The sequence below is a fragment of the Cyprinodon tularosa genome, unplaced genomic scaffold, assembly GCF_016077235.1.
Source record: "Cyprinodon tularosa strain WSP-4 unplaced genomic scaffold, ASM1607723v1 ctg26, whole genome shotgun sequence".
In the NCBI taxonomy this organism is placed as follows: Eukaryota; Metazoa; Chordata; class Actinopteri; order Cyprinodontiformes; family Cyprinodontidae; genus Cyprinodon; species Cyprinodon tularosa.
Genome location: NW_024038961.1, coordinates 3,493,908 through 3,517,713, shown reverse-complemented (window position 1 = coordinate 3,517,713; position 23,806 = coordinate 3,493,908). Strand labels below are relative to the sequence as shown.

Below are 23,806 nucleotides of genomic sequence, written 5' to 3'. Positions count from 1 at the left end.
AAAATAAAAACAATGATTTATTAATAACCATATTTTCCTCCCTATCTCCATCTGTCCCTAAAATTCCTTTAATACTCCATTCTCTCCCTTTTTCCATAATTACTTTCCTCATCCTCTTTCTCTCAGTTGCATATTTAATGCAATCCATCGAAACATGATCCACATTTTCATTTCTTTCACAACCCTCACATATATAATTTCTCTTTCCTAGTACAAACAAAAACACATTAAAGTAGATATCTCTAGTTCTTAATCTAGTATAAATTATCTCTTCCCTTCTGCTTCTTTCTCCATAATTTCTAACAATTACAGATTTTTAACCCTATATAATCTTCATTTCTCATCTTCATCCCATATTTTTTTGCCATATTTCTGTTTTTTTCTTTTTAATTGTTGATTTACCTTCCCTTTTCCCAAATAGAATCTGATCTATATTCTGCTTTCTTAAAGCCTTTTTAGCTATCTTGTCTGCTATTTAATTTCCTCTCACCCCTTCGTGTGCTGATTACAGAGTTGCACAAACAGGATGTGTTCAACTATTTTTCTTTTTCCGAAAATTAATGATGCGGTTAATATGAAAGCAACTTATTTGAATTTGGGTTTTAGGTCTACATATGTGTGAGTGACTTTATATATATATAACATGATCTAATCACACTTTTAGCACACTTATATATAGGGCATCTCCATCATGGAATATAACATAATCCGGTTATCCAGCTGACAAAGCCTTAAATGGCCAAGCTCCATCTGATATCAGAGATCTGATTGTTCCTTATGTCCCCAACAGAGCACTTTGCTCTCAATCTGCAGGTTTACTAGTGGTTCCTAGAATTTCTAAAAGTAGAATGGGAGGCAGATCTTCTGGTTATCAGGCTCCTCTCCTGTGGAACCAACTACCAGTTTTAGTCCGTGAGGCAGGCACCTTGTCTACTTTTAAGGGTAGGCTTAAAACTTTCCTTTTTGATAAAGCTTATAGTTAGAGTGGCTCAGGTTATCCTGAGCTATCTCTATAGTTATGCTGCTATAGGCGTAGACTCCTGGAGGACATAGGGACCCCCATTTCATCATTCTGCTTCATTCTATCTCTATTCTCCCACTCTGCAGAATCTCTAACATTATGCTCTCTCTGCTTTCTCTCATAGAAGCTTTGCCTCGTCCCATTTGGCTGTGACTCCTTCCTGGAGAGAAATATCAGCTGTGCTGCTGCCATCAACGCCCTTGTTCATAGATGTTGGAGATTGGTCTGTTTTCCAGTGTAGTCCTGTTTCTCTGACTGTGACTGGCGTCTGTCTGGCTGTGTGTTTCCTGGACGGGTCCGCCTTTTACAGCTGCTTTTCTTGTATATCTGCTTCTGTCTCCTTAAACCCCAGTTGGCCGCTCACACTGATCCTGGTTCTGATGGAGGTTTCTTCCTGTTTAAAGGGAGTTTTTCCTCTCCACTGTCGCAACAAGCATGCTTAGTGTAAGAGATTGCATTCGAGTCAATGAGTCGATGCAATCAACTGGTTTTCCCTAGATAGAAAACTTTGAATCAATTTGGCGATGTGATAACTGAGAGGAAAAGTATGACACAATGAGAAAATTAAACTAAAAAAAGCAACGGTTCCTATTACTTTTAGGCTGCTTCAAAATCCTTCCTAATTTTAATGGTAAAGAGCAAAAGATGAGACATCTTTTTAGCAGATGCATCATGTTGACAGATACATTTTTAAACACAGTTTAGTAAGTCAGTCAGAAACAACTCCTTCATCTGTCTCCATAATTTCTTCAAACGACACGTGCATCGATAGTGTTTTGCTCTATTGGTTCGACTCATGCACCAAGGCATCGGTGATGCTGGACCCATCACTAGTGATAACACATGAACCAACCTGCCAAGGCTGGAAACTGAACAACAGAGTACATAATACATACACTGCAAAAACGATCTAGAAATGAGCAAAAATTTCTTAAATTACAGGTGCTGGTCATAAAATTAGAATATCATGAAAAAGTAGATTGATTTCAGTAATTCCATTTAAAAAGTGAAACTTGTATATCATATTCATACATTACATACAAACTCATATATTTCAGATGTTTATTTTGTTTAATTTTGATGATTACAAATGACAACAAATGAAAATCTCAAATTCATCATATCAGAAAATTAGAATATTACTGAAGACCAATAAAAACAAAGGAATTATAGAAATGTTGGCCAACTGAAAAGTATGAACATGAAAAGTATGAGCATGTACAGCACTCAGTATTTAGTTGGGCCTCCTTTGGCCTGTATTACTGCAGCAATGCGGCGTGGCATGGAGTCGATCAGTCTGTGGCACTGCTCAGGTGTTATGATAGCCCAGGTTGCTCTAATAGTGGCTTTTAGCTCTTCTGAATTGTTGGGTCTGGTGTATTGCATCTTCTTCTTCACAATACCCCATAGATTTTCTATGGGGTTAAGGTCAGGAGAGTTTGCTGGCCAATTAAGAACAGGGATACCATGGTCCTTCAACCAGGTACTGGTAGCTTTGGCACTGTGTGCAGGTGCCAAGTCCTGTTGGAAAATGAAATCTGCATCTCCAAAAAGTTGGTCAGCTGCAGGAAGCATGAAGTGCTCTAAAACTTCCTGGTATGTGGCTGCGTTGACCCTGGACCTCAGAAAACACAATGGACCAACACCAGCAGATGACATGGCACCCCAAACCATCACTGACTGTGGAAACTTTACACTGGACTTCAAGCAACGTGGATGAAGTGCCTCTCTTCTTTTCCTCCAGACTCTGGGACCTTGATTTCCAAAGGAAATGCAAAATTTACTTTCATCAGAGAACATGACTTTGGACCACTCACCAGCAGTCCAGTCCTGTTTCTCTTTAGACGCTTCTGACGCTGTCTGTGGTTCAAGAGTGGCTTGACACAAGGAATGCGACAGCAGAAACCCATGTCTTTCATACGTCTGTGTGTGGTGGTTCTTGAAGCACTCACTCCAGCTGCAGTCCACTCTTTGTGAATCTCCCCCACATTTTTGAATGGGTTTTGTTTCACAATCCTCTCCAGGGTGCGGTTATCTCTCTTGCTTGTACACTTTTTTCGACCACATCTTTTCCTTCCCTTCGCCTCTCTATTAATGTGCTTGGACACTGAGCTCTGTGAACAGCCAGCCTCTTTAGCGATGACCTTTTGTGTCTTGCCCTCCTTGTGCAAGGTGTCGATGGTCGTCTTTTGGACAACTGTCAAGTCAGCAGTCTTCCCCATGATTGTGTAGCCTATAGAACTAGACTGAAAGACCATTTAAAGGCTTTTGCAGGTGGTTTGAGTTAATTAGCTGATTAGAGTGTGGCACCAGGGGCCATCAATTTTGAACCTTTTCACAATATTCTAATTTTCTGATATGATGAATTTGAGATTTTCATTTGTTGTCATTTGTAATCATCAAAATTAAACAAAATAAACATCTGAAATATATGAGTTTGTATGTAATGTATGAATATAATATACAAGTTTCACTTTTTAAATGGAATTACTGAAATCAATCTACTTTTTCATGATATTCTAATTTTATGACCAGCACCTGTAAGTGTATTTACCAATAATTTGAGTACCGTAGGTAAATAAGATGATCTGCCAATGGAATGAGTATTTTCACTCTTAAAATAAGATAATTAGATAACATGCACTTGAAATAAGACTATGCAATTGTTTTCCTTATTTTAAATGTAAATTGTTGTTTCATTGGCAATGTGTCTCACTTACCTTCTCAATTCAAGAAAAAAAACACCTAATATAAGAAAAAATGACTTATTTAGATTTAAGTTTTTTGCAGTGTAACAGTGATGCAGAGTGACTTAAAGACCTAAGAGCTGCGCATGCTAACCTCCCTTAACAAGGTCCAGTGAACATCATAATGGCAGACCTCCATCAAACACTGTCAGGGGTGAAGAACTGGACAGCACTGGGTCCAGATGAGCCACACCTACTAGCTGAAGAAGCTCACTTCTCTACATGAACGCCAAGCGGCACAAATGACCCAACACCTGAAGAATGGGAACCCCCACCCCCCCAACAGCTGACAGAGGGCCAAACAGTCATAATAATTATAGACCCCTAGAAAGGGACTTTCTCAACCAACTATCAGCCAATAACCTGTCTCTCCACAACATGGAAGCTCTATTCAGACATCGAGTGGCGAAGATAAGTAGGCACATGGATCAACACATAACAAAGGTGCAGAAGGCATTGATAAAAACACCCATTTCTAGTTTTTACCATGGCACTTGATATCGCTCATGTTCCTTTTTCTATTATTTTTCTGGCCCGTCAACTGGTGTGTGTTCACTTTCCTATTTCCCTCCTGTTATTTGAGTATGTCACTTTCCCAGACTATAGTGAGGATTCAGAGATGCCAGGTGTACCACATACAGATTAGGAGAAATTTCTCACAAGCTTCAAGGCCAAGTCTCTTATCTGTTGCTCACCCAAGCCAAGCTGAAGATTCCCAGACGTTCACTGAGAAAATGTGGGGGTGACACATCGTAGATAAAGTAAAGATTCTCTTTTTCTGGTTAGAGCAGACGCATCTTTGCGGTCAGGTTATCTACCTAGTAATGTTGTATAAATGATTAAATGAAAACCTATGAGCTCAACAAAGGCCTAGGGAAACCAATAAAGTCAGTTGCAAGTGCCAGGACCATCGATATGCTGCAACAACTTTTGATCCTTATGGATTTTAATTAAATTATCTTTCAAAAAATTTCTGAACAATTTTAAAATCTATTGCAGTTTATTCAAAAGTGAGACTCAGGGAGCTCCATTGGTTTACATCATACCACAAAGGTTTTTACATTTTTACTTCTAAAAATATTCAATTAAAAAGGTGTTTCTGTAGGATAGTCTAGGCACAGATGTTTATCAGCCTAAACTGCAAAAACCCTGTTAACATAAATTCAATTTACTTTTCTCCAGTGTTAATCCCCACTCTACTGTACTTTCTGTACTCTTGTCCTCTATTTATTTTAATACTTTACCAATTGACTTTATTGTCTCTAATGGTTGTCTACTTATTTTTTAAACATTTTTATAAGAGTATGCCTGCTACTTTTAAACATCCTCAATGAATAAATGTAATTTCATTCAGAGGAGAATAATTAACTGACTTATCTAAAATATGTATCAGTGGAAATGTATATATTTAAAACTGGGATCATGGCTTTTTACTGCCCTAAATTTAGATGTGATCACCTGGGCAGCAATTATTAAAAGTGGATTGATGAAGGAATTACAGCGTAGTGTGTGCTAATCAAAGGAACAAAGTTTATATAATTTGCAAATTAAACAGAGAATTTGGTTAATTAAATTCAGACAGTACAGGTACTTTCAATTAAGATACTTTTGTAATTCAGATATCTGACCCCATCTTTCAAAAGAAGGAAGGAGTTTATAGAAATAATCTTGGGGCGTACAGAAAAGTAGCCTCCTCAAATTGTCTCTAGATTGTAGAAATGCATGAAAAGCTGTAATGGAAAGACCACTTTACATCAGAAGAAAGTGGGAAACCAAATCACAGCTGGAATTGTCTAAGGATAGGCGTTGATTTTAACATAGTTCTACCCGTTTTAGACAATGGGCAGAATTTGACTGGAAAACGGTACCATGTTAGACCACACATCAAAAACAATCAGCTGGACTCCTCAACAGAGCTGGAGAGTGGCAAGATTAAGGCCAATCAGTCCTGTTTGTGTTGGAATAACACTGTTGTTGGACCTAAAAAATTATGCATGACTTTGATAAGATATAATGCATACGAGCTCATCTACTGAGAAAGTTGTGCAAAAGGAAGATATTTACCTCGACTGTTGCTTGCAAGCCAAAAAATGGTTGAAAAGTCTTAAAAATGTCAAACAAAAAGGGATTATGAAGGAATTTTTGTGTCACTTATTCCTTGAGACTGCAAATTGCTGTTTGGAAGAAATTAAGTAACTAATACCCCACTGCTATGTTAACAGATACCCTCCCTTCTCCTCCTATTATAACTCTTTGTTAGGTCACTGTTGATTTGTTAAAAAAGAAGGGGATCATGACAAAGTTTTTAATCAAATCTGTACCTGCTTTTTTGATATGATTATATCAAGATAAAATGATGCAAAGATGCTGAAGGAGTCTTGGTGAGAAGATACAATCGAGTTTTTATTTAAGCTTTTGCAGAAGATGTATACTCAGATCACATCATGTGCATCAGTAGGTCTGCTTTGCCCAAAAATATCTGATAGCAGTTAGCTGCAGGTGGAGGTTGTGACAAGTTGTTACTCTGAAAGGCACAGTACTGGGTCAGTGGAGCACAGGCACAGCGTGCTGCAGCTTTACACACCGACTGTACGCACCAAGCAGAAAATACAAAGAACATTTCAAATACAATGAACATTTCATCAAAGTTAAAACATAATGTTTAACCTTCAGTAATACTTTAATATAACAGCAGGTTGTCTTTAGTGCCACTTTAACACAGACCATCACAAGAAATCAGTTTCTCTTTGGCACTGATGAAGTAGTTTTAAATTTAACTGAACATAAGCAGCAATAGCAGCTTTGAAATAAATCAGAATACAATCATGTCTTTCTCAATACGAACTTTTGTCGCTTCATCTCCAAGTTAATCAACAACCAAATAATATTTACTTCAGAAGACTCCTGGTTTGTACAAATAATGGGGTACTTAAAAAAAAATAGAAGCTATTCCATCATTTAAACACCTAAAAAAAAGGCTGGAGCGTTAAGTCCTGAAGTTTGGATCTATTGCATTTAGATGCCAGCTCTGAAATAAACATCAGGGCTGGCGTTGTAAAAGCCAGTTTGGTCTGGCTGAATAACGGCATCAGCCTGAGTCCATCCCCAACCACCTCCATGTGTGACTGGATAGGAAAGGTATGGCTGAGTCGAAGGTAAAGCACCACTGTTGGTATGAAACATCAGCCTCTGCTGCATTGGGCTGACTTCAAATGCTGAAGGCAGAGTGGTGTAAGAATGAGGAACCGGTTGGTAATGGTCAGCAGAGAGTTCAGAGTATCTCTGCTGAGTCTCATACTCATGTCCTCTAGATCCTTCTGAAAAGTTGCCTCCACACACAGGGATATGTCCAGAGTCACTTTGTGTGTTTATCCTGACAGTGTTCAAATAGGAAACAACTTGATGCTCCCAAATACCCTTTGTGTAAGGAAGCGTGTTGCTCCATGATGGCTGCTGATATTGAGGCTGCTGTTGAACTGAGCTTGAGTTAACATCCATTCTTCCTCTCCCTTGTCTTGATGCTTCCTCGTTTTCTCCAGCGGACGCTGAACTGTACCAGAAATCAGAGCTACAGTTTCCATTCATGTAGTTGGAGTTATAATGGTGGGGGATTGAAGAAAATAGTTCCCCACTTTGGGCCTGTGGAGCTTCCGGGTTCCAGTCTGCACTCAGGCATTCCTGAGGTCCGACTGGTTTATTGTGTTCAGACTGGTGCTCTTCAAAGTAGCCATCCCCATCCTGGAAAACCGTGACTTTGAATTGTGTGTCTGTATTATGTTCCATAGTTCCTGCATCTTCTGTGTAAAGATGCCGCTCTACGCGAGAACTTGGCAGCTCTGGGTCAGCATTAGTAGGATCTACAGGGTCATCTGCTAGAGAGCTGGTTTCTACCATCCCAGAGGGGGATTTAACTGGGTCCAGTTTAGATGGAAGTGAATCAGGTGACTCAAACCGACGAAATTTGCTAAAAGATCTTCTCTCCAGCAGCAGTTCACCTTTACCAACAGGCAGGCTCACGTTAAACATGGTATCAGTCTTTTTCCCTTGGTTGTTCTTCATTTGTTTTTTTTTTCTTTTTTCTCTTCGTTTTGAGATCACTGGGATTTTCTTTCCCGCAGGTGGAGCTGTTATCTGATTCACACCTGAAACATGTACAGGTTAGATTAACTGAGGGGAGATCTGTTTTTCCTTTTAAAAGATGAGGAAAAACAATACTCGCCTCTGACAGCTTCTCTTTTTTGCCGAAGGTTAGAATATTTCCCTCCACTCGAAAGCATCTTTAAACCTTGAAAATGAGCAAAATGCCAAGGATATACAGACAAAATGCAAAAACAAGTACTTTTAAAAAGAAAGACTGCTAAAGTTAGTAGAAGGGGAGAAAATACAAACAGGCTGAAAAAGAAAGTCAAATTTATTCATAAGGTAGTATACTGAGAAATAAAAAGTCTGGATACTGTGACCTTATCGATATCGCTTTAAGCTCCAGAAATCATCATGTTGCAGAGGATGCAACACCTCAGCTATATTCTGCTGAGGTGTGCGCAGAGCAGCAACTATCACTGATGTTTGGGCAGGAATGAGCAGTCGTGACGCACACCTCAAATATAATGTAGACAAATGCCACATCCTAAAATATTTCAGTAAAATAAAACCAAAATATAAAACGCACTAACTGCACTTTGCAGACAGGAAGTTAATCAGACTTCACTGGATTTGGATAAGCTGGGTAATAAAGCGCCTTGCAAAAGTATTCACACTGCTTGGACTTTTCCCAACCTCCACATACATAATTCGAAAGTTGAAGAAAATCATATATTATATTATATCTAAATAATTAACTAAAGAGAAAACAAAACCCAAATTCCATAGAAAATAGATATAAAATAAAACATAAAAACAAGAGGCAATCATTTGCAAATCCTATTTAACCTAAATAAAATTAAATCATGGCTGCAACTAACGATTATTTTGCAAATCGATTAATTTGATTATTTTTCTGATTAATAATAAGATTTTATTTTTATTTTTTACAATTTTGGTATAATTGCTGCTCTAAGTGGTTCTTTCTATCAGCTGAAGACCTGATTTATAGTCTCTACACCCCAGTTAATGAATAATCAATGACTAAATTACTTAATGAATATTTCTATATTTGATTAATCATGATTAATCCAATTAATTGTTTCAGCCCTAAATTAAATACAATAAAAGATAAAATATTCAATGACCGATCAACAATGGATGACTAAGAGTTGTCCTGTCTATGGTTCTTTCCACCTAAGCCGATGAGCTTAGCCTCTCCTTCACACTTGCAATCCTAACAGATGTTTCTGCTGTTTTTTTACCTTTCGGATCAGCAAACGGTTCACCATGAATCTCGAACAAAACCACTGGATTATAGAAAAAAAAAAAAAAGATGAACAACATGCTGTTGGTAGTCAGGAGCTTCTCCACAGAAGCAATCAAACTGAGAAATTAAAACATCCTCTAATGGAGCGACTCTAAAGCAAAACCAGATTTTAACACTTTAACTGAAATAAGGCAGAGAAATGGTCACAGATATCAGCGCTGAGGCTTTTGTCTAATAATAATGCAGATGCAGAATAAACGAAGAGATCTGGATAATTGCTGGATTAGTTGCTATGATAATACGCACAGCCACCAAGGGCTGCACACTGCCTCACATGACATAAATAAATAACTATAGAATATAACTAGAATTCAATTCCGACTGACTGAGCTTTAGTGTTCGGGGTCGGGAAAAAAAAAAACTTTTTTTTTTTTCCATTTCTGCTTTACGTTCCTTCTATTTCAAAATTAGGAACTAAATTACATGGATAGCTTGACTAGGAGTTCAAGTAGTTGGAATACTTTTGCAAAGCACTGCATATTTATCAGTTTAGTTTAAAAAGAAAAGGAAAAAAGGCTAAACTAAAAATGAAGCACTGGATTCCGAATTTTCAATAAAGGACGTCTGCATAAAAACATCATAGTAATCTAAAAAATCCCTTCTCGTACCGTAAGCCATGCTATGAGGCTGGTCTGTGCATCCCTGTGGATGTAGAAAACATGCGGCATAGTAGGGATTTAAAAGGTTAACTGACCCCATATTCCATGGGCGTAGGTTTGCATAGGGACCATAGGTACATGTCCCTACCAAAGTTTTGAACCGTCCCAATTGTCCCGACCAATAATTGGATGTGAGCAACATGTTTATAATTTACAGCAGTGGCTCTTTTCCTCTCGCAGCTCCTCTGCCTGGTCTCTCCTGTCCCTTTCACCTAGCAGCGCATTGAACTGTGCTGCGCTGTTTAACTCCACTCTCATTGGCTGTTCTGCCTTAGGTCCCGCCTTCTCTCTTTCTGATTGGCTGTTTTCTAGTCCGCTGTGCTTGGAGCACAACATTGAAAATTTATTCACACTAGAATGCAGCGGTTACTACAATTAATATTAGACTATGAAACTAGTCCCAATAAAAAAAATGAATATCATGTACACTAAAAAACAAAAACCTTTTTTTTTCTTTTATAAAACGAAATATTCTGAGTCAGCCAGGAGTTCTGAAGACACAAAATGGGCAAATAAAGGCTGTAAGCCATCAACATTTCTGATTCTTAGCCACAGCCACCTAAAAAAGAAAATGTGACGGTTTCCTTTTTACCAATATTTAGTTGCTGTTACTGGTTTCATTTTTTGATGACTCTGAGGAAGTTCAGGTATAATTATTAGCAGGTGTTATTTCTCTTATAGAGGAAAACAACAAGAAATGGCGGCTAAACATCTGCTGTATATCGTTTAAAAAGCATAATTAGGGTTCCAAATAATAATAATAATTTAATTGACTATTTATACTTCTAGAAATAGGATAAAGAGAAGAACAAACAGATGAAGAATATTAACATTGATTTTATCTTACATAGATTTCCACACAGTCTATAAGTAAATTAGTACAAACATTAATGTCTGGTAAAAATGCTGGAATCTGACTGTTTATTTTGGATATTATTAAATTACAGATAAGATAGTGTTATATTGTCTTTTATAATTGTTAAAAGTGATTTTATATTTTAATAAACTTAGGCTCATTCTCAGTGTTGTGTTTGTAGATGATGCCACTAAAAAGAAAATATACATAAGGAGCTATTTATACAGTCAGACAGTAGCAATATAGGACAATGATAAAAGGTTGTGTTACATTTAATCCTTTACTATTAAAAATGCACTTATACATTATATGATTATAGGAAACACAGATATCCAGTAATAATGGTGCAGGGCAGCTTGTAGGTGAAGCAGCTGCCATTCAGTGCTTCAGGTGACGTCTAAATAAACCAGGTGAAACTAAAATATTTCCACATGAGGAGTTCTGGATGGAGAATTTTGATTATATATATGTATTGTAGTTTTACAATTTTGGTATAATTACTGATCTAAGTGGGTTGCTCTGTTGGAAAAAGACACATTTTACATTTATATTATGTTTTAGAGTCTTTATACTCCAGTTAATGATGAATCAATTATTAAATTAGTTGACGATTATTGAAATAATCAATTAATGCTTCAAACATTGATAAACAGCATCTAATGAGTGTAGTGTTTTTTTTATTTAATTTTTATTAATGTAGCAAAATTATGCTTTTCTCTTTTAACATTGAATTCCTCTTATCAGTACGGATGCTCACATCGAGCATAAAAAAGGGCGTGCATATTGCATAGCACCAATGACACCCGACCAATCGTGTCCCTACCAAAGTTAAAATCAAACCTACGCCCTTGCCATATTCACACCGTGGAGTCCGGAGGATGAAGTCAGACTTTAAGAGCAGAGTTGGAACATTAGAGATGGAAGGTTAGAGGTTCAGCAAAGGAAGGAAAGTCAGCTCTACTTACACCAGTGGTAACTTTTGCCAGTGAGTTGACTACAGATGGACTCTGGTACATTTACTATCTGGGAACATGAGATATTTAAGACGAGTGCCATCACACCCTCAGTATATTGCAAATGGCCATTTTCTGATCTTTAACAGCAAATTATATAAACACACATAAACCTGCATAAGAAAAAAAAACCTGAACAGATATTAGCGTCCACCTTTAGGAACATATTTAACTTATAACAGCTCTCAGCTCAGGTCTGTTATCTATAGTTGTAAAATATTTAGTCAATGGTTAAGATTTGATCTCCAACAAAAACAAATTTTGTTGGAAAAATTTAATAATATGGGAAAATAAATGCAATAATTAATATTGTATTGTATTGGCTTTTGATGATGAATCCAGAATATGTAATAACTGTTTTGGAAGGTATCGCATGAAATGTCAATGTGAAGGAAAATGACAGAACTATAGGAGTTTTGTTGAGAACTGCACAGCACTGATACAGGTTTGAGCGACTTAAAGATACTGGGGTGCACTAATCTAGCAATTACCGGTTTGAGCTGCAGAAGCAAAGAGTAATAAACTCCCTTGTGGTGCCATGATTCTTCAAAGGACGATCCGGCTTTGTTAAGGTGTTTACTGCCAAAGTGTTTCTATGAAAAAGATGAAGTAACTGTAGTGTCTTTAGACAGTTCCTGAAGAAGTTAGGTTTCTTTGCAGTCTCTCTCTGGATATATCCATTAATAAATAATTGATTGGGGGCGATTTCCCTTGTTATTTCAGCTCAACAGTAGGGGTGATGACCCTCTCTCCACTTAGTCAGTGAAATGTTCCTGTTCCATTAAATATGGTTGGGTATTAGATGCTTTAGAACTGGACCTAACCACCATGCTAAAAAGTTAAAAGCTATTCAACTAGAACTATAATTTAATTATTTATTTTTACAAAAGCTTACCTAATTTGAAAGACAACTTCATCTTTGTTCATTTAAGCTGATTTACTCCAATTTACTTTTACCATTATGTAACAAATTCATCGCAAAAAATAAACATCTGAAAGAAGAACGATATCAAGGTCTCTAAACACTCACAAAAACATCAATATTTTATATGAAAATAAGCTGGTTAACATTATAATACTTGTTTAAGTGTTACTGTATTTCACTCTCAGAACTCTTGTTTAAATCTAATCCTATTTTAGGATATATTTATTTCTTAAATGTTTAAACCAACCCATGCTCTATGTGGCGATAAAATACCTTCATCTCCCCTCTGCCCTCCTCTTCCTCCACTTTAGCAGCCAGTGACTGAAGCTGGAAGTTATCCTCAGTAACTTCACCCAAAGCTTCCATGTAATCTGGATAAATCTCCATCTATAACAATGAGACTTTTAGTATGCCAAGCGGAGCTATAGTTAGACGTGTTATGATGCTGGGTGCAAGTCTAAAACAAACTCACCAGGTAGTTAACTAGATGGGATGAGCTGGTTAGGTGATCAGTGATGTCCTGTTTGGTGGATCTTATGCGACAGCAGTGGCATAAAAAACAATATGAGCAGCCGTCTTCACTTCTAAACTCAACCACACGGGCAAGACCTGGAGATAAAACATGGGCGGGAGTCATTTCCTAATCAGTTAGTTTAACATTTTAGATAAAGTCAATATTAAACAAGGACAAAAATACCTCCTTTAACTGAGACTAAACAAAAGCTTGGAAAAAGAGAACATCTACCCTTTTGGCGTTGGGAAACAACAAGTGGCCAAATCAATGCATTAATGTGATGTTTGAATAATACATGAAGTAAGGGAAGTAATTATGCAATCATCTTGCTCATACTGATTAAATATTTGGAAAATTTTACCTCCAAAGAGGAGAATAATTAAGAGCTTACCAATGAGAGGCTTTGTTTCAGCGCCATCGTCTAGAAAGTCTATGGCTCTCTCCGGTTCTACAGGGGCGTCTCCCAACATCTGGACCTCTTCCAGCTGTGGTGGGGAGATGTTTTTAAAGCAGGTCCTGTCACGGGACTCTGGATCTTTTGGTTGGTTGCGTGCAGGCAAAACAGTCCTCTGGGAGACAACGGGATAATGCAGAGGGGCCGTCTTTGAAAAGCTCTCCAACTCCTGCTGTTTTCTTAAGGCCTTCGCCAGAGTAACCGCTGTGGTGTTGGACAGACAGAATGACATCAAAATAACAATAAAATATGCATACAAGAACAAAACAAGGGGCAAATAAAGAAAACAAAAGCTTACCGTGATTTTCACTCTGCGTTGCCATCATCTGGTAATGATCATCCTTAACTTCAAACAACTTTATATAAACATTCATAAGAGATACAAACGCATTAAAAACAGACATAGATACACGTGTGAAAGTTGAATAAGTGGAAAATAGCCTACTTGGACGAGTCCTGGTCCTTCTTTTTTCTCCAGCACCTTAGCCAACTCCATGAGAGGCCAGGCCATCTTAGACAGGTCAGGGCTCTCCAGCCATTTAGACACCATGTAAGGGTGATGGGTTTTCTGCCAAGCATAACGTCCCACGTTAAAACAACTCAGAGCGGATAGGAAACACGGAACCACGACTTTCCATCAGCAGCCCTTACGATGTAGTTGAACCTGTGATGACTCCCCATTATATGGTTGCGCATATCAGCTTTGGTGAGTCTGCAGTCGCACACCTCACACAGGTACAGGGTCTGTCTGAGTTGTGAACTCACGTTCACACATTCTATGACGGTGCCCAGGCCTAAATGGGCACAAAACCATAGGGTTAACGAACAAAATGCAAATAAAAGCCACTTTTAGGCAAACTATGATCGGTTGCTACAGACCAATGATGGGTTGTAATCTGGTTTTGTTGTTCAGATAGGCCTTCAGAGAATCCAGCAGCTGGCTTTTCCCTAAAACGTCTACACACAAGAAAGCATCACAGAAAATCATTCTTTAAAAAAAGGTTTTATGGAAGAAATCATATGCATTATATAAAAGATTTCCCCTGTCTGTTTTTTTCTCACTCTTACATGATTCAAATTACTGGTCTCATATTAATAGCAAAGATTACGTTTTCATTTATTGGCTCAAAAATATGCTTTTTATATATTATCAATGCAGAACGATTGCCTGCATTTTTGCTTGGTAATGAGAGGTTGGCAAAAAATAAAAATAAAAATTTGGAAAGGCATTTCCAGGGAAGGCAAGCTAAATATGCAGCCAACAACCAAGCTGGGAGGGAGAGAAAAATGGCAATTGCAGAACTTCTGGATAAATTAGAGGAGAGCAAATTTAGATTTAAGAAGTGGATTACATCTCCAAACTCCACTACTGCTATTAGTTTTGTTGCAAGGATGGAAAACCGTCCACAGATCAAACAGGTAGAGCTCTGATGCAGGAATTGGAACTTTCTTCCATTTTTTCCCCAAATCCTAAAAATATGAAACACACCAAGGAACGCTGGGATGGGGGATTTCAGGGTTAGAGAGCTCTGCTCTGATGATGTCAGTTCCTGCTTGGTTCCTCATGACTCAATCAACTCCTCCAAACAGAAACACGTCCACCATAGAGAGATTCCTGATCCTATTTCTATATTTTTCTATAATTTCATCAATGCAACAAAACTAAAACCGCGCGGTGAAGGGCGGTTAAGCGGCGTGCGGTGAAGCAGCGCGTGATGGGAGCGTTCACTCACCTCATGCTGCTATGTGACATTTGCTTGAGGATAAAGATTTAATCATGATGCTTAGTATATATTTAAGCCCACATAGTCATTTTCTATAGTGGGATAATACACTTAGAGCCCGTGTTTCCGTACGAGGCATGTATAAAACTTTTACATTTTTGCGGCTCTAGACAGATTTATTTTTTGTTTTTTTTGGTCCAATATGGCTCTTTGAGCAGTTTGGGTTGCTGACCCCTGGGTTAGCCTGTATGGCTTTACTGTCTTAATAAATGAAATCGTCATTTGAAAACATTTTTTATATTAAATTGGTTTATTTCTTTCTGTATATGAACTTACATTAACTTTTAGAACATTTAGCAGTGACAAAAACACAAAACAAAAACAGGATAACCATGCATTATAACGCTGCAGATGTTAAAAAAAAAAAATTCTGAACCCTACCTGGATCCATCGTGGAAGTCTAAGATAAATGCCTCCTGTATGCAGAAACTGAAGGGAAGTAATAAAAGAAGAGTCCAAACATAACAAAGTCCTTCTTAGCAGGCATTACTTTTTGCAGCCAATTCAACATAAAATGCTTATTTGAATTCAAATATTGATCCAGTTTCATCTAAGACGGATCATTAAAAATATAAATTAGCCTTTATAAGAATCAATTAATCCCAGGCAATTCAATCACAGTAGATATCCAGCTGTTCTCTGAAGGTCAAAGAGGAAAAAAGAACATTAGTGAGAAAATATCAAGGCAAGTAGCAAGTAAAAAAATATGACAATATAAACATCTGATGAGACATTTTACATGTGAACGCTAGATGGCGCCGTGGTTTAAAAACAACAACTAAAAACTTAAGAATTATCCTAGATTACTTTGATTCCATTTCGTCAAAACCTTATTCTAAAACATTTTTCAAAATCCAACAAACATCCATTTTGCTGTCTAAATTTGTGCGTCTCTGTATCAAAAATAAACAAACTGGAATGTAGACAAACAACTCTCACAGTAACGAGTGTTGGTGAGAAAAGAAACGGCTTGGACATAAAAAGAGAAAACATTTTAACAAACATCTTCACTTATGGGGCACTTTTCCCCTCAAATCTCAGTTTTAATTATTCTCCTTTAAATATTGGTCCATGTGAACAAGTTAAGTAAACTTCAGGTGTTAAAAAGGCAGCATAAATCACATCATTAACAGCAGAAAACAAACATTAGCTAAAGGAATTCTCAGTCTTAGCCAAGCGGCGGTAGCTTTGTTTCGGTTAACCCGTCTACATGTCCTGTCTTCAGCTTGATGAGGTTCTTATCTTTCCAACCAACACATTCCTTCACCCATTTCTACAAAGCAGCTGGTAAACCTACCTGCTCCACAGCAGCGGCTGAAAAACAGCGCCTGTACGGTAGACTGGAGGAACGGGAAGTAACGTTAAAAATGACGCACCAACCAGCTTCCGGTGGAGTTTAGCAACAAAATGCTGCGTGCTATGGCAAGCCGTTTTAACAGTATGGCATATGGCAAAAAGGCATGCCATAGCATATCTCCTGTCCTAAAATACATTTAAGATATCTTGAATTATGGTGGCATTTGAGATATCTTTAATTAGAATTATGACTAGTCAAAACTAAAATTGGATATCTTGAAATCAATTTATGACTAGTTGTAATATAAATGTAGATATCTGAAATGTGTATTTCAGATAGTCAGTAATTAATTCTAGATATCTAAAATTGACATCTCCATGCAAGTTAATGGTAAATCTGACGTAATTTCGACTAGTCGAATAGGTATTTTGACTAGTCAAAATATAATCAGAGATATCTTAAATCGCTAAAACGTCTAGTCATAAAACAATTTGAGATATCTTGAACGTAAAGGCGTTACAACCGAATTTATATTTAAAGATATCTAAAATCGCTAAAACGTCTAGTCATAAAACAATTTGAGATATCTTGAATGTAAAGGTGGAGCAGCCGAATTTATGTTAAAATGGCTTGCCATAGTTATGCAGTTTTGACTAGTGAAAACTCAGTTATAGATATCCATCCATCCATCCATTATCTGACATGCTTATCACGAATGAGGTCGCGAGGGGTGCTGGTCAATTATAGATATCTTAAAAGCAAACAATGACTAGACAAAACAAAATTAAATATATCTTGAATTGACATTCTGACTAGTCAAAAGGCAAAAAAAAAAAAAAACCTGTAGCTACTCAAATAACAGTAGCACTACTTCATCATAATTTCATTTAAGTAAAAGTAAAGAGTAGCCATCGAATAAATGACTACAGAATCATAAAAAATAGGGAAAAGGCTACTCAGGTACAGAGTCATGTCATAACATCTGATTTAATGTTTTAAAAACAATGTAAATTAGAAAATGAAATAAAAAGACACTCAGTATTTATACAGATGAAAGAAGCAAAAGACGATTTTTGCTATAAAATCTCTGACATTATTATTATATCATTATATCATTATTGTTAGTATGTAATGGACAGAGGTGTCAAGTAACAAAGTACAAATACTTTGTTACTGTACTTAAGTACACTTTTTAGGTATCTATACTTTACTCCATTACTTATTTTTCTTTCTTCTTTTGACTTCTACTCATGACATTTTCACAGTATCTGTACTTTCTATTCCTTAAATTTTTAAAACAAACGTTACTCGTTACTCTTGGCTTCAGTTTAATGTTTATAAATATTTATTTCACGTCATGTGCGCCATCCAATGCAGATCATTGGCGCCATCCACATCTAGTGGAAACTAGTGTAATTGGATGAGTCATAGAATGCAAACACTCATTGGTTAGCTAAAGGAAATCATCAGAAGCAAGCAGGTGTTCTTCAAACTGCAAACGTAAATTGTCTGAAAGTTCGGACGCAGGAGAGAGCACATCGGGAGATGGAGACCAACAAGACCTCCCTCATCCTTGGCCCTATCTCAAATTTTTTTTCTAAATAGTCAAAAAATTGAGCTTTTAATTCATATAGTGGCATCTGGCTGTTATTTTTAAAGGTTACTTTATACTTTTATACTTTAAGTCGTTTTGGAGCACAAACTTTTTCACTTTTACTTGAGTAAAGAGGTCAAGTTGATACTTGAACTTTTACCAGAGTGTTTTTAAACTGCGGTATCTATACTTCTACTTAAGTAACAAATGTGTGTATTTTACACACATCCATACACCACTGGGTATGGATGTAGGTGAGAATATGGTGAGTTACTTCCTGTAACTTATAATAGTAAACTGTTTGTTGTATTTCCATTTAACCTCCAAACAACACAGCAGGATCAGCCAATAGAAAATCAAATTAAAACAGAAGCTGGAGTACAAATCTGGAGTCTCACTTAGAAATTAACTGCAGGTTTTTGTCTCTCTGGTGCATTTTTTTGTTAGTTTAAACCAAACCTATTCTTCAGTGAGTTATTCATGATGGGTAAGAGTCGTCATACCTCATCATATCTTCACTCAAATAAAAGTAAAAAGTATGATGTTGAAAAAGTAACTGGTTGACTTAGTAACTGCCTCTATGTTCCTTCAGAGGAACATAAAGGCAGCCTTTTATCTCCCTGAGAACAATTCCAGGATTAAAGGACTAATGTCCAAACAGGATCTAGAAAAACAAATCCATGCATTAATCTTTAGTAGGATTGATTAGTGCAACAGCGTCTTCATAGGTTTGCCTAAAAAGCTGCCTGTGTTCTAACTAGAACTAAGAAGGTAGAGCACATCAGCCTGGTCTGCACCCCTCAGTTTCCCATAAAACAAATGAACAACATATTAAGTTATGGTGTATTAAATCAAAACGTCCACTACTTGAAGAAAGAAAACATGGTTAAAGATTTTTAGGATGGTGTTTTACAAGCTATTAACATTGTTAAATAAACTGGCAGATTTTCTTTAACAAATGTAATTAGAATATACTGTGGAGTAAGAATGTTGAGGTCTGTCTGTTTTCAGTCACAGGCTCCAAACGAAGGTCATGAGATAAGAATGAGTTCATTCAGCCTCCCCCATGGCATGAACAGGAAGTCGGCTGTTGGGAGATGCACCATCTGACCAGTAAAAGATATATTACCCTAACAGAAAATGTCCTTGATGGGGGGGGGATGGTTTCCCTTGGAGTGTGTGTGTGTTGGGAGTCTTTGCATATGTGTAAGAGTAAAAAGCCACCCCAGTCAGAGCTTTTTCTCTCGTCCGCAGGTGTAAAAATAAACTTGAATTCTTCCTTGAAAGAATTGCCTAAACTCTCAGCTTTCTACAAATCTCCCCTAAGGTTTGTTTATGAAATTAGATGCATAGATTTTGTTTTTTGATGTGACTTAAGCTTTTATTCATATACAGGTGTTATTTTGTTGGAAACTTATATGCTCACACATTTTTTTTCCCTACCAAACTCCAATCTGGAATAAACAATATGGGCTTTTCTATTGTAAGACATTTTCTAAATGACAGGAAGTTGGCTGGTGTATGAGGAATTTTTCGTATTGTATAACTAAAACTGCTTGTGTATTCAGTATAATACTGTAATGAAGACTATCCCTACTGCAGTCAAATATTTGGTTAAAAATATGATCACCCAAACAGCTAACCATCAATTACCTTTGAATATATGGAGGTAATCTTTTGAATAAAGGTAATTCTAACAAGCAGATGCATCAGCATCTAATCAATCTTATATAAAAGTAGATAGGCACCAAAAGCTCAGGGTCAATCTACACCGTTCCAACAGCAAAATTAATGAGCACAACATCCTTTTTTTCTAAATAAAGACAAACTATATTTTCCCACAGTCTTTGCTAACAAATAGACAAATATATTCATAAATCCGTGCTTTCTTGATAAAAAATATAGTGGATAAAACTCTTTCAGGTTTGAGTTTTGAGCAGACATCTTTTCCACTGTCATTACATAGTAATCATTCTGCATAACATTGATATTTACAAGTACTAATATCACATAAATTGATTATTTAATGAGTTTTTATTAAAATAGTCATTTATCTAAGATTTCGCTGAAGACTCCTAGATGACTTGCAGAGATATAATTTTCACTTTACCGCATAAGTTTACCGCACTTTACCAACATTACCCCATCTTTTTCTGAACTGTTTAAAGCCAACTACATTCCCATTATGGAAAAACTAAATTCTGATCTCCAGAGACGGAGTGCAATTTATCTTTCTCTAGCTGAAAAAATCAACTGCATCAAAATGAATGTGTTGCCTAGATTTTTATATTTGTTTCAAAGTATCCCAGTTTTTCTACCAAATTCCTTCTTCCGTTCAATTGATACCCTACTCTCAAGTTTTATATGGGGAGGCAAATCTTCAAGACTTCGTAGAACATTGCTTGAAAGGCCAAGAAAAGGGGGTGGGCTTGCTCTCCCAAATTTTAGGGTTTATTATTGGGCAGCGAATCTGCAAAAAATAACTTACTGGTTTCAGGCCCCAGACACGGGTTGGTGCAGTGAGGAGGCAAAACTGTAGTCAGTCGTCGCTTCACGCACTGTTAACAAGACTCCTTTTCTCCCCATCACGTTTTTCCTCAAGTCCGGTAGTGCGTTCAACATTAAGAATTTGGATACAGTTTAGGCAAGCATTTAAATTGCCTGACCTTTCCACGTTAAGTCCTATATTTAATAACCACCTTTTTCCAGCTGCCAATCTTGATGCTACATTTACACAATGGAACACTAGGGGTCTTACCACATGCAGGGATTTTTTTATAGATAAAACTTTTCCTACATTCACAGGTTTGGCCAACAAACACTCTATTCCTAAATCCATTTTTTTCCGATATCTTCAGATCCGCCACTTTATTAAAATGCACAACCCGTCGTTTCCTCAATTACCTGAGGCTATCAAAGTTGGATGTTATACTAAAGACCCCCATAAATGTAAAGGGCCAAATCTCTAATATAAATAACTCAATTATGTACACTCAGCGGCCACTTTATTAGGTACACCTGTCCAACTGCTCATTAACACTTAATTTCTAAGCAGCCAATCACATGGTGGCAACTCAGTGCCTTTAGGCATGTAGACATGGTCAAGACAATCTCCTGCAGTTCAAACCGAGCATCAGTATGGGGAAGAAAGGTGATTTGATTGACTTTGAACGTGGCATGATTGTTGGTGCCAGAAGGGCTGGTCTGAATATTTCTCTAGGGTTTACAGAGAATGGTCCAAAAAAGAAAAAACATCCTGTGAGCGGCAGTTCTGTGGGCGGAAATGCTTTGTTGATGCCAGAGGTCAGAGGAGAATGGCCAGACTGGTTCGAGCTGATAGAAGGGCAACAGTGACTCAAATAACCACCTGTTACAACCAAGGTGGGCAGAAGAGCATCTCTGAACGCACAGTACGTCTAACTTTGAGGCAGATGGGCTACAGCAGCAGAAGACCACACCGGGTGCCACTCCTTTCAGCTAAGAACAGGAAACTGAGGCTACAATTTGCACAAGCTCATCGAAATTGGACAATAGAAGATTTGAAAAACGTTGCCTGGTCTGATGAGTCTCGATTTCTGCTGCGACATTCGGATGGTAGGGTCAGAATTTGGCATCTACAACATGAAAGCATGGATCCATCCTGCCTTGTATCAACGGTTCAGGCTGGTGGTGGTGGTGTCATGGTGTGGGGAATATTTTCTTGGCACTCTTTGGGCCCCTTGGTACCAATTGAGCATCGTTGCAATGCCACAGCCTACCTGAGTATTGTTGCTGACCATGTCCATCCCTTTATGACCACAATGTACCCAACTTCTGATTGCTACTTTCAGCAGGATAATGCGCCATGTCATAAAGCTGGAATCATCTCAGACTGGTTTCTTGAACATGACAATGAGTTCACTGTACTCAAATGGCCTCCACAGTCACCAGATCTAAATCCAATAGAGCATCTTTGGGATGTGGTGGAACGGGAGATTCGCATCATGGATGTGCAGCCGACAAATCTGCGGCAACTGTGTGATGCCATCATGTCAATATGGACCAAACTCCCTGAGGAATGCTTCCAGCACCTTGTTGAATCTATGCCACGAAGAATTGAGGCAGTTCTGAAGGCAAAAGGGGGTCCCACCCGTTACTAGCATGGGGTACCTAATAAAGTGGCCAGTGAGTGTAATTTAGCAATGTATTAACAGCCAACATCAAGACAAAATGGGAAGAAGAATTAGGGATAGTCATTTCAGAAGAGACCTGGGCTGAAGCTCTTAATCTTGTGAATGGTTGTAATGAAGGTCTTCATTACTTGGTGGTACAACACTTAAAATGTGTTAAATGATAAAAGAAATGCATGATGAAGGAAATGAACCGGATACAAACTGATTGAAATGGTTTATTAATGGTGGTTTCGGGGGCATCTCAGCTGGAACTGATTATGTCCTGTTAAAATACAACAAAGGGATGATATAAGTATTGATTGTTTAAAATGTTTGAAGGCTTGTATGGGTGTGGCTTACCTCTCTCTTCCTCTGCAGGGTGTCCAGGCTAAAAGATTCCCCGGGGGCCTGAGTACCTTTTAAAGGTTCCGGAAGAGACCAAAGCAGACGGAAGGGGGGGAGCAGAGAGTTAGACATTTTATAAACTTAATGTTGGATTTGTATTTATATTGATAAAGATGTGTTTGTAGAGATGCTGAAAATGACTAGCATTGGCAATATATATTCTGAGGATTTTTGGTAGTTTGTCAAACCTTGTTTGTGTGTATGTATTTTGTTTTACCCTGTTTCTTGGTGGGTTTGTGTATTGGAACAGCCAACAGCTATAAAAGGCTGCATGTTGGCCATATTGAGTTGTTGCTGCTGAGACCCTAGGCCAAAATGAGCAGAGTTTGTTTTGTTTAATGTTGGTGAATAAACACCCAGTGGGGCTGCACAGTTTCTCTGCCTCAAGTCTCCTACTTCCTCCAACCGCTAAAGGCCATTCTAACAAGTGGTGTCAGAAGCTGGGGCCGGAGTCACAAAGTGGAGTTGAGGATGACAAAAGACAGAGAAAGGAGGAAACAAGACCAACAGGAGGATCCTGATGATGGAGCAAAGTCATCTGATGACCAGGTGGGCGCGGCATCCAGCAACCCTGACAAGATTGAGGAGCTTGCAGATTTGGTGAAATCCCTCATTCAGTCTCAATCAATGAGAGACCAACAGCTGGCAAAAGACGCTTCCTGTCAAGAGCATAGATGGAAGAGTATGCAGCATCAGTTTCACCAAATACAGCAGCAAGTGAATGATCTGACACAGGATTCTGGAGGTGACCGGCTGCAGTCTGGAGCAGCACAGCCTCAAGATGACATGGATGATCCAGAAGAAGGGTCAAGTCAACAGTCTGTTTGGCCTGAGAGGGACTTCAGCATGCACAGAGAACCTAGGCTACATCCTCTATTGCCTAATGATGACATTGAACATTTTTTGACTACTTTTGAAAGAATGGCCAAAGTCTGTCGATGGCCAAAGGAGGAATGGGCTATCCAGCTAGTTCCCC

The 23,806-nt window shown here is 37.8% G+C and overlaps 1 protein-coding gene across 5 annotated transcripts; it reads right to left on the bottom strand.

Annotated features, from left to right (window-relative positions):
- Positions 1–6,144: 6,144 nt before the first annotated feature.
- LOC119785884 lies at positions 6,145–16,750 on the bottom strand. Of its 5 annotated transcripts, XM_038288766.1 has the most exons (12): positions 15,765–16,748; positions 14,479–14,556; positions 14,251–14,393; positions 14,045–14,167; positions 13,898–13,955; positions 13,537–13,803; positions 13,104–13,240; positions 12,905–13,018; positions 11,659–11,716; positions 7,988–8,053; positions 7,119–7,910; positions 6,145–7,085 (listed from the first exon to the last, which is right to left on the bottom strand). In XM_038288766.1, the coding sequence occupies exons 1-12, from the start codon at positions 15,772–15,774 to the stop codon at positions 6,784–6,786; spliced, it is 2,148 nt and encodes a 715-aa protein (XP_038144694.1). In that variant the 5' UTR covers positions 15,775–16,748; the 3' UTR covers positions 6,145–6,783. The 5 variants fall into 5 exon arrangements, 3 of the variants coding, with proteins under 3 accessions (XP_038144694.1, XP_038144693.1, XP_038144691.1); XM_038288765.1 differs by having other exon boundaries at positions 6,145–7,910; positions 13,537–13,800; XM_038288763.1 differs by having other exon boundaries at positions 6,145–7,910; positions 15,765–16,746.
- Between the last annotated feature and the right edge of the window lie 7,056 nt (positions 16,751–23,806).